General features: G+C 31.9%; 1 protein-coding gene across 1 annotated transcript in view; it reads left to right on the top strand.

Annotated features, from left to right (window-relative positions):
• The window catches only part of LOC148617975 (C-Maf-inducing protein-like), an 80707-nt gene extending 70048 nt beyond the window's left edge, over positions 1-10659 (top strand). Inside the window, exons 16-19 of the mRNA XM_088585667.1 lie at positions 903-1097; positions 2466-2571; positions 3045-3115; positions 5122-10659. Coding sequence (XP_088441793.1) covers positions 903-1097; positions 2466-2571; positions 3045-3115; positions 5122-5175 — 426 coding nt within the window. The 3' untranslated portion in view covers positions 5176-10659. The remainder of the gene's footprint in view (positions 1-902; positions 1098-2465; positions 2572-3044; positions 3116-5121) is intronic.
• The last annotated feature ends 1722 nt before the right edge of the window (positions 10660-12381 follow it).

The following is a 12381-nucleotide window of genomic DNA, read 5'->3' as shown; positions in this document are numbered from 1 at the left end:
ACTTCAAGTTTTTGTCACGAAGGTTTAAATAAAGACCAGTAATTTCTGATGAAACAACAGTTTCTATGTCCTCGTACTTTCAAATTGTCAAAAGGAAAAACCAAAAAGCTTTTTTTTCTGTGAAGTGCATGTTCATGAATATTTAAATACAATATTAAAATGGTTTTGTTTTCTATACAGAGACTTCCATTAAAAGTTGTATAGAGGTCATCTTGATTTCAAATACAGAAAATTGTATTATTTAATATATTTTTTCTTCAAAATACAGCTTTTTTTGTGTTGTGGAAAGAATAATATTAAAAGATGAATGACTTTGAAATCATAATTAATAATCCCAGTGAGGTGAATATAATATTTTCTTGGGTTGGTAAATTATGATAGCAACATATCAAAATCATTACAAACTGTTTTATTACAGGAAGCGTGGTGCATCATTTTTCTATTTTAGGTACATTCTGCATCACTGCTGTTAATCTATTTTTAGCATGTTACCATACAAGTGCAAAGATTTAACATAATTTTAGGAAATTTGAAGTATCAACATGACTGGAAAATAGTTTTTAGGCCAGTTAGAAAACAGAAATAAATTCTATCCATGTTAAACTAAATTGATTATTATACTTTGGGTCAAAGTGAAGGATACTTCTATGAAAACAGTAGGATGTCCCAAAAAAATTGAATCTCGGCTATGCATCAGTCCAAATGCCTTTTTGGCACAACTTGTTATTAAATAGCCCTCAGTATTTTGAATGTTAATAGTTGATGTTTTTTTCTCCCTAACTCTTTATCTAACCTTCTATAAATATTCAAAATATTCAAAAATATTTAAAAGTTCTGATTGAAACTGATTCATTTATTTTTGTTGATTCTTGAGAGTGCAATTTTGCTTTTATCTTTTGCAGCAACAGAAAGGTGGGCCAAAGAAACTAACTCTACCCTCAAAGTCAACTGATGCTGATCTGGCCAAGATGTTAAGCTCTGGATCATTTGGAAACCTGGAATGTCTGAGCTTAGCTTTTACCCATGTTACTAGTGCCTGTGCCGATGATCTCATCAAGCTGCCATCACTACGCTACCTAAACCTCTGGTCAACACAGGTTAGCAGTTAGGGACACCTATTTCTATAGGGTCGCAAACATTTGTAGCAATATTATGTAACAAAGTGTTAAAGTGAAGAAGTTTTAATGTAGTATGATTTGTTTATGAAAAATTCAGATATGAAATAATATACCTCACCTCACCTCTTCGTCCCCGGTGGGACATAAGGCCGCAACAAGTTCATTCCATTTCCCTTTGTCCTCCACCACTTGTTGTGCTTGTCCCAGGCTGTATCCAAGATCTTGAAGCTCGCCTAGGACTGTTCTCCTCCTGCTGGTATGGGGTCTGCCAGGTTTTCTCTTCCGAGGTGGTTTCTATCTTAGGGCAACTTTTGGCAGGCATTCATTTTGCATCCGTAACACGTGGCCCAGCCATCTGAAGTGCCTCTTCTTTAGTTTAGTTGCGATTGATTGGCAATTGCACGTCTTCAGCAATTCATCAGTTCTGATTTTCTCTGGCCTAAATATACCTTGGATTCTCCTCCAGCTATTGTTTTGGAATACCTCCAACTTCTGTATATCACTCTGGATGATACACCAACATTCTGACCCATACAACAATACTGGCTTAACGTTACTTTTGTAGATCTGTATTTTTTTTTTTGCTACAAACCTTTGACTTCCAGATGGTTTTCAATCTTGCAAAGGCTGTCTGCACTTGTTACACTTCCAAGATATGTAAAATCATCAACTGACTCTACTGGGTTGTTGTTTATAGTGATGGGTTCAGATAGGGTGGTTATCACTTTGGTCTTTTTGGTATTTATTTTGAGACCAGCCTATAACTATTAAGAGAAGTTGTTTTATCCTGCAGATATTGCCTTGTTGGTGAAATTTCAGCAATATTGTCAGCAAAATCAAGATCTTTGAGCTGACTGAACATTGTCCATTGTATTCCATGACTTGTTTTTTTTGTTGTATCCAATCGATGGTCATCAGAAACAGTATAGGTGACAATATACAACCTTGTCTCACACCAGATCTAATGCTGAAAGATTTGGAGGTGAAATTCCTGAGTATGACACTGCATTCAAAGTTGTTATAGAATCATTTCACCAAATTAATGATCTTATTTGGAATTCCATATGTTCCCATTATTTTTCACAAGATGTTTCTGTGAATGCTGTCAAATGCTTTTCTAAAGTCAATGAAGTTTACAATGATATTTCGTAAAGTAAATATCTGGACAGTACATCCACATCCTTTTCTAAAGCCAACTTGTTCTTCTCTCAACTTGTTGTCAATCACATCATCAATCCTAGTAAGAATTATTTTACAGAATACTTTGCTTGAAAAGTTGAAATAATAGAAGCCCTCATTAAAATGATTAAACAAAATGTGTCATGATACATTTGGTATATTTGACAGTTTGGAGACAATGGTTTACAGTTGATATCAGAATATTTACAAAAGTTACAGGTTTTAAACTTATGTGAAACACCAGTAACGGACAAAGGACTGGTATGCCTATCAGGTAAGTAGAATGTTAGAGATTGGTACCTTATTGCACAAATGAAAAGTGCTCTCTGATTTAGATCTGGGCTTAGGTTGATCCCTTGATGGATTGAAATCTAGGTAAAATAATGATTATATATAGATACTCCTTCAGTAATGAGGGGTTTGAATTATCTCTCGACTCAATGATGGTAAAATTAAGATTTTCAACATGCAAGCTGGAAAACTCTGGCAGAAATTTGATGGTAAAAAAGTCATGTGCAATTTTAATCACCGGGTAAGAATGGGAGAAAGTAGAATTAGAAACTATTAAAAACTCATAACTTTAAAACAAATCAGGAAATAAAAAAGGAGGCTAACCATACATGAGTAACTTCAATGTCATCAAAAAGGTCATATATGCCAACATTAATTAATTGCATTTAAAGCCTTTATCAGTATATATGTATGAAGGAATAAAATGATGTACCAATATAACTATTTTTTTCAAAGCCTTGAAGAACTTGAGGAAACTGAATTTGAACAGTACAAGTCTATCAGCATTGACTTTTGAAGGATTGAAGGTAAAATCATGTTTCTAGATCCACTTATTATTGTGTGCATTTATTATTGTAATTTTTTAGCTTTATGGATAAAAACAAAAATGATTTTTTTTTCGACATTCAGTCTGATCCTTCTATATTCATAATTGAAAATTCCATATTGTGAATTACTCCCTTTCTGGTATCAGGGTATAGTGCTTCCTTTAAGTGCAGGAGGGTGTAGGGTCACTCCCTCCACTCCAAGGCTGAGTCACATTAAGACTTTAAAATTGATAGTCACTTCTTCTATGCCATACACATGACAATCTTATGACAGAGTGAGGACTATTTGGCTCATTGTTAGATTAATGTGTTGGTGTTTAGGGACAGACTACCTGTAGGCTGTTACTAGCACTGTGAAAATCCAATTCAGATTGTCAGAGTAGGACTATGCAGGATTTTTGATTGGTCAAGCATTCTCAGTTTGAAAGAGTAATCAACGGAACCAAGATTCTAGCGGAAATCAAAAGAATGTAATCCAGGGACAAAGGCCAGACATGGAAAACAGGCATACACAACAAAGAACACAAAATTACCAAAATCATACATACCATGAAACAAAAGTAAATGAGCGACTGGGACTCCACTAAAAAATGAAAGCATGGACCAGATGCACCGGTTGGGTAAGTGTCCTCTGCTTTTCTAGAAACACTCGCGGAGTTGCTCATAAAAAGTTTAGTCCAGTGTAGACAAAAGAGGAAAGGAAAATTATCACATGTTGAACAAATTAGTTTTCATGGTGAAGATAGGTACACTGTAACAATCCATGAGTTCGTGACAACCATAAAACTTCTAAAAACAAATGATAATTTGCCATAGAATGTAAAACCCTAATCAATTACCTTATTTTGTGAATTTACAGTATACATTCAGAGTCAGTTCCCTTCGTGTTATACTTTGAGTAACATCATTACTCTTATATTAACAAAAGCACTTATTCTGCTACAAATGTAGTTGAATGGTTTGATAAAAAAAAAAGAAGGAAACATTATAGCTCTTACTGACTACATTTATAAGGAAATAGGAAGCTCCTTCAAAGGAAGCATATGAGCCCAGTGGTTTAAAAACTGTTAAAACTATACCTTGTTTGCTACAAGATATTATAATTGGATCGTACAAAAATAGGGTTCAAGAAAAGTTCATAATCTGAACTGTTGTTCAAGGCTTAAATAATATTGTATTAATTTTTCATGCCAGAAAAAAAGTCAGTGATCATAAAATTTATTGCTTTTTTCCTTGAAGTTTCATGAAACAGGTCATTATTTAAGAATGGCTTTGAAATATTATTAAATTATGTCTTTATGGACATTATTTCCCTTTCATTTACTTTAGATCAATGCATGTCTTGATTGCATGCAAAGTATGAGAAAAAAAAGCAAAGGTGTTGTTAAAGAGGGTGTTCTATATGGAGGCATAAAAGCATTGATCACAGATTTTGAATAGAAGGTGTGAAAGAAAATTATTTTTACAGAATTGATGTTGACCCTAGTTTCATTATTATTTAAAAAGGCAATTGAGAAACTGGCATTTAAATAAATTACTTGACAAGTCAAGTCTGTCTGTCTGTCTGTCAGCCCTTGATTAACAACTGCCGAATAAATTATCTTGCCTATATTGATAAAACTTGTAGGGATGGAAACTGTACTTTACCAACCCATATTGATTTTGAGGTCAGTAGGCTGAAGGTCAAGGTCACCAAAATAATACTTTTGTGAGGTGGGAAACTTACTTAAGGGTCTCTTGTTGAAGTAGTTTTGTTTGTGATGTAGGTACTCCAATTTACTAAGAAAAGGTTAAATATGATTCATTAAATTTTCATGTTTGTATTCAACACAGGCTCTTATTCCAAATTCAAATGAGAAGACCACTCTATGCCGAGTCAAATATCACCCAAGAGAATGTGACTGGATGTGATTGTGCTTTCTGGTACTTCAATGTTTTTTTTTTCTCTTTTTATCATAATAATGAATATTATTCCTGTATTACAGGAGAAGCTGCCAGCTCTACAAGAGTGTGATGTGCGATATACAGATGCTTGGTAAAGACATCTTTATGTGATGTGTCATTGTACGTTATGTTATTATTGATGTTCCCTAGGAATTAAAAATAACCTTAACCCACAGTAACCTTAGTCATGAAATGTACAGGACAAAAAATTAGTGCTATCAAATGACTGAACATTTTTTTCACATGGCTTGGATGATTTTCTGTGTCTTCTAATGGAATTTGATATCTCATTTATTCTTTGAATGGTCTAAATCTAATGGATGAATTTCTGACTGAGGTTTGTCAGGAATTTGAAATTACAGTTCCTTTTTATATTTTGTCGAATGAGTGAAATATTCTGTACAAAGTTTATCTTATGAAGTGCAATGCCAAGGAAGAATTCAATGGGATGGAATTCTGGATTAGGCACTATATCCAATGAGACTAAAGCTTAAATGCCTAGACATATAAAGAAGAATTCAATTGGATGGGACTTGTTTCTAATGGAAAAATAGCTAGGATCTGGTACTAGTGAAGTCCTTATATCATATTGACCTAATGGATGATTGAAGCTACATTTTGTGTAGTATAAAACCATTTTTTCATAGAGTTTAACTTGTAATCAGTGTATATTTTAACCCATGCTCAAACTTTGGAGTTAATGAAGATTTAAATATTTAAACATTTTAAACAAGTGGAGCAGACCTTGTATTGGCAAGTTATGGTCCGATTCATGTTTAAACAAGTGGAACAGACCTTGTATTGTCGTGTTATGGTCCGATTCATGTTTATTCTTTTTGTTGTGTATTTATCGTTCAAATCATCCTTAGATATAAACAGGAAGTGAGAAGTCTGATCGCTTTATTGAAGCAGTGAGAATGAACTTCTGATTTTTTTTTTACTTAAATCTTGATAGTAAGGTTTTATATAACTATTATTATCATCATGTAACATGTATATGAATATACACATCCTCATTATAACTTAAGTCTTAATTGATATTTATAGACGCCAAATTTTGTAGTTTGTCAAAAAAGAGCTTTTTAATATTGGCAGTCATTTGAGTTTGTCACTTACTAAGTTTAGTTATCTGTTGAACTTTATTTGCTATAATGACCCTCATAATTTGTATGCTACTTTGAGGTTTTTGCAGTATGTTTTCTGCTGGTTTAGAGAACCTCTCTTTTAGTACAAGATCTATAACTCTTGTTCATAGCCTTTACAGTCCATCAGTGATGGATACAGGAGGGGGTTCCAGGGTTTTAAACCCCCCTTATTTATTAGTTAATTTTGTGCAAACTTATGGCAATGTGAGCAAATTAAAACCTAGAACCCCGCCCCTTTTTTTATTAAAAAATTATTTCTTTACCCACCTCTGATGTCAATTATTCCTTTATTGATTCTGTTAATAAAGTAGATTGTGCAAAAAGTATAATTAAGTGTTTCTGAAGGGGAGATTTTTTGTTATGCAGCCCCAGCATACAGCTTGCTGTATTTGTTAATTTTTTTATGAAAGAGATTTATCTTACTTTGTAGAAGTGCTATTTATTTCCACCCAAAATGTGCCAAGTTCAGTATTTCGGGGTTGGAATTTGTCTAGTATTTTATAAGATGCCATACAAATTTCTAAATTTAATGTATAAAATTTCTGTCACAAATTTAATATTCAAGGTTGATTTAAAGATTGCCAAAAATTTGTTTTGTTTGGAATTTGTTATAAAACTGTCTTATGCCTTGAAATTTTTATGAGTTCTGGCCAGGGTTTCATAAAAAAATCTGAAGTTTCCTCAGTCCTGAGCTTTTTCCTCAAATCTCCAATTTCAACTGATTGGATTGATCAAAATTTGAGTTTAGGAAGAATTTGAGGATAATTTCGATTGAAGATTTTTTTTTAAACCAGGCACCATTCTTGTCGGCTGCTTTTACTCTATTGTATGTATATGTCAGCTAGTAATGCAAAATCCATTTTTAGAAACATTTTATCATCTATATTTAACTTACGATTAAGCAATTAATTTATGTTACATGATTTGTTTAGGTAGGTTTTTATGTGTGTCAGGATTTCCCAACTAAGGCTGTTTATTTGCAATTTTGAAAAATCCCCATTGATATCTGTAAGACAATAGGCCACATTATATAAAAAAAATGAAAGTTTCAATTTTTTTGTTAAATATTCGGATTTTCATTTTATATTTGTAGGCAATTAAAAAAAATTGTTTTGTTTTGATGCCATTTTTTCCCAAGGTACAGTAAAGATTTGTTCACATATATTGCAGACAATAATGATACATGTATTTTGTTACCAGGCAATCATCAGTTCCCAAGGAAACTGAATTTTCATGTTTTATTCTTGAATTGTCATAAAAGTAAATTGTTTTGTTTACAAGCTATGTACATGCAGACTCTTATTTGGTTGTAGTGAGACCAATATGTATAAGTTTGTGTTGTTTTTGTTTTATTACAGCACATACAATGATGATGTGCAGCGGATATAGTTGGTCTTCCATTAATTAGATGCACTATTTTAGGTAGTTAACTGGAAAATTGTTTATTATATCAGACAATTTGAATCAATGACTGATGGTAAGTCTAAATCTAAAAGTCATCAGTGTCATTATTTCAAGGAAAGACTAACTCTCCTCTGAACATGATCATTTTATATGCTGTAAAATAGAATGTATACAGTATATTTGTTATTTATTTTTCAGACTAAATATATTTTATTCAAGTCATTATCCAAGTGCAATTTTTCCCATGTATAGAGAAAACCATGCATTGCAATTGTAAATATCATGTTCATGTATCGTTGATTAATTTCTAGGCCATGTGTTAAAACCATAAATTCATAAGACAACAATTGTTTTGCTCTTCACCAAAACAGGCCATGCAATTTATTTTATTTGTTCATTGTTACTTTTGAAATAATTTTACAGAATTAAAGAATTTAATTCAGGGAATAAGATTGGTCATTACCTGAAGAACTGTCTTAATTTACTGGACAATTGACAAGAAGATTTCAACTTTCTTTATGTCCATAGATTAAGGTACCTATTGAATAATAGAAAGATCAAATCCCTTTGTCAAATGTCTATATAGCTGCCTAAGACTTTTCATCTGGTAAATGTCATTCTTTCAAGTGGAGACCAAGTCTGTTCTCTGAAATTAATCATTTCACTTGCTGTAATAATTGAAAAAAATACTACAAGTACCTACTTTTTTTACTCTCCTTTTAATCAGTTTCTTTAAACTGATAGTCTTCTGTATATTTCTTGTTGCAAATCTAGGAAATCAGTATGTAAAGATACATAGTAAGAGTATTTAAATCTGGAAAAATGTTCCTTTCCTCCACAAGAAAGAATGAGAGTATTTTTTGCTTATATTGAACATGTGTGAGATAACTGGCTACACATTTTTGCAAATGTAGAAATAGAGAGGCAAATATAGTTCTTGTAGCTCTGACTCCTTTACTTTATCAATGTACTATTTCTTAGGGATGGTGCTTTAAGAGGATGGAATCATTGTGTGTGCCCTACATAGGCAAAGTCTCGTAGACAGTCACAAATGTAAACATGTGCCACAATAAAATATTCTGATATTAAAGTTCATATTTTTTATGCTTTAAAATATTAATTTCTTTTTGTTTGAAGAAAAACTTGTTACTATATATATAGTTTGTGCTTTTTTGAAAGGACTATGTGCAGTAAGGGCTTAAAAAATACATCAACATTCTTTTGGGAATTTTATATGGTGCTATTGGGAAGAAACCAATTATTTTTTACTGGTCTTCTCATTTTTTTTTTAAATTGAAAATATTTTATAAATTAAAATCACATCTGAAAAATACAAGCAAGGATTTTTAAATTAACAAGGGATTCATTGCAGATAATAGAATTTGTTGTTGGGTAGTTGTTTTGGCAAATTCTTTCCTTACTGTACCTTCTCCTTTCACCTTATTGTTTTTAACTATAACTTTCAGATAAATTGGAATTGTGCTATTTTATTGGATAATGCCCAATTTATGAATTTTTATTGTTTTAAGTCACAAATTGTTATGTTGATGTTTTAATGAACAATAGTACTTTAATGGAAGAAGGCTTTAAACGTCTCACTTTTTCTTACATGTAGTTGTTAAAATGAATTTTTATTGTAGCAGTACATGTATTTATAATTTCTCGTTTATTGTTAATTAGTTGTTACTTCTCTTGCTTTTATGACTCATTGTTTCTCTAGAAAATTTAGGTTGCATGTGTTAATATCTCTATTATGCTTTCTGTACCACAACATTTTCTAGCAAAGTTTTGTCTTGTTTAAAGCCTGTGTTTTATGAAATATCAGTTAATTAGTAGATGATAGAAAACATTTATCTGTAGCTAGAAAAGTCATCTGGGGATGCAATAAAGAAATTACAATAACTTATACTGGTACATTTTTGTACCCAGAAGTTGTGGTGGGATTTAAAAACAGAACTGCAATATGTAATATATTTATGAAGACAGATGTTTTAGTTGATTCAAATTCAGAACAGCAGTATTTGATTTAGTTAGTAAAAGTGTTTTTTTGTATTTCATGATAATGATGGTAGACGAAACTAAAGTCATCTATGTCACATTTTTTTCTTTATACTGAAATATAGTAGAAAATAGGAATGATAAAAAAAATATCAAACAAAAAAAAAAAACATGTTCTGTCAGAAAATACATATTTTACACCTATCAAATGAATTCTTTTTTTGTATTCCATTTAAGTTGATACAGATCGTAGTTCATAATTTGCCTGATCCCATATCCCAATAATCTTCATCAGGCATCAATTAATCATACCATCAAAATTGTTATCATACAATGGTTATAAAAAAAAAAGCCTTGCAATGCAATATATCAAGTAAATCTTCTACGGCAATTTTCAAATCACATGACAAATTAACTAAAACTCGCAATTCAGAAATAATGTGTTGATGTTCATGACATACTCACCAGTGCTAATGACAATGCAATATATACATATGTATATTTTTTTTTTTTATTTTTGTGTCATACTTTAGAAAGTAAACACTTAAAGATATTTCTATTTATTTAAAATTTATCCTGTCATACTTTTAAGATAGTGCTATCGAAAACAAAATTGTTTTATATTTTACAGTGCATGTAATACTGATGTTCAGGGGATAGAGTTGGTTTACTAAATTACCTGCCATACAAGTACATGTAATATTTTTAAAAGACTACTTACCTGTTTAATTTTGTAGGTATTGTCAGATAGAAAGCCTTAATCTCCTACTTAGTTGTCAAGTTATATATCTAAGGCAGTTCATAAACTACATCTCCTGAACATTATCATTGTATGTGCTGTAATACAGTGTTAGTAGATGCCATATGTCATACAATGCATTTTTAACATCAAACACATCTATTTTTTGTTTTATATGTAAGCTTTATCGTTAAAATACTCCTTTGTTATGTAAGTCAGAAATTTTATGTTGTTCATTTTCAGCTTTTTGCATTTTGTGTGAATGATACTGAGAAATAAATGTGATATTTGTATGTTTTGTGTTGATTGTGCCAACCATCAACTAGAAAATCTCACTTAACAATACCCACAACTCTCCATCCCAGTAACCATGTGGTAAAGAAATGTCCTCACAGGAAAGTGATTTTGCTTCATTCTAAAATCATATTCCATTGGCCACCATGTTTCACTCAATGAAGTCTGTGCTACAAGGTGTGTCCAACCAATTGTTCTCTTAAAACATGGCAAAAGTTGAAAAATGTTGCAGAAAAATGGGAAACGGAAAATGTGTTAAACAGATGTTCACAGCTGAGCTGTTCATTTGGGGTACGGGGCCAACTCAAGTTTAATGTCTTCACAAAATTCTTTTGGAAGTTCTTCATTAACCATTTTGATCATATTTCAAGAAAGAAAGCATGTCTCTTGTCATTTTGTCTTTTAATGAACTATGAAAAATAGGGAATTAAAGGAACATTGTGATACCTGCCACATAATTGTGGATGGCAAAATGTTCATAAGTGGCTTAACTCAAAAGCGACATGTTGGATTTTGGTGAAAATAAAACTGAACTTGTATTCTATGGTACTCAACAATTGTGCAAGAAAATTAAATGATCCATTCTCAAGTTATCATTTGGAAACTGTCAGAGAGTGGACAGATAGACACACAATTTGTTTTGGGTATCACTTTATAACTCACCACTTGTGGTGGGGTATAAAAAGAATAAGTTTTCTTAAGGAAAACAAAGTAGTAACTTTGAATTGTCCATTGAAAATACAGCAAATCTATTTTATTTTCTTAACCATGGTACTTATTGTAAAATGTTGTCATCATAATTAGAGTTTCATTTACTATGTTGCACATGCTATCCCATTTTTATCAGAAACTGTCACATTCAAAGCAAATATTTTCAAGTGATGAAAGACAAACTAGGATTTACTATAATACTATAATCGAGGACATGCACTTAAGCTCAAGCAAAATTTTAATGAGGCAACTTTGGTAATGTTAATAAAAGCTCCACTAAATATAGTGTGTAAACAAGAAGAAACATGTTTCCTTTCACCCATTACCACTACAGAAAGTAGACAGGAATGATTCTGCTATGTACTATGCGTGGATCTGGAAATAACCACATTAATTACAGAATTTAATGCAGGGATCTAGAAATGACCACCTAAACTACAGAATTTAATGCAGAGGTCTGACAAGACAACCTGAACTACAGAATTTAATGCAGAAGTCTGGAAATGACCACTTAAACTACAGACTTTAATGCAGGGATCTGGAAATGACCACCTAAACGACAGACTTTGATGCAGGAAACTGGAAATGACCACCTGAAGTTTACTTTGATGCAGGGATCTGAATGACCACCTCAACTAAGGAATTTAATGTAAGGATCTGCAAATGACCACCTAACTACATAATTTAATGCAGAGTCTGGAATTAATACCATCTAAACCAAGGAATTTAATGCTGGGATCTGGAAATGACAACCTAACTACAGAATTTAATGGGGGATCAGAGAATGACCACCTAAACTACAGAAATTAATGAATGAATCTGGAAATGACCAACTAAGCTAAGGAATTTAATGCTGGGATCTGGAAATGACCACCTAAACTACAAATTTCAATGCAAGGATCTGTAAATGGCCAACTTAAATAAAGAATTTAATGAAGAGATCAGGCAATGACCACATAAACTGCAGAATTTAATGCAGGGATCTGGAAATGACCATCTAAACTACAGAA

Source organism: Perna viridis, chromosome 5, assembly GCF_037379345.1.
Source record: "Perna viridis isolate PV_CMFRI_1.1 ecotype Kerala chromosome 5, ASM3737934v1, whole genome shotgun sequence".
NCBI classification, from domain to species: Eukaryota; Metazoa; Mollusca; class Bivalvia; order Mytilida; family Mytilidae; genus Perna; species Perna viridis.
The sequence above is the reverse complement of the archived record's forward strand: the minus strand, read 5'-3'. Positions and strand labels throughout refer to the sequence as shown.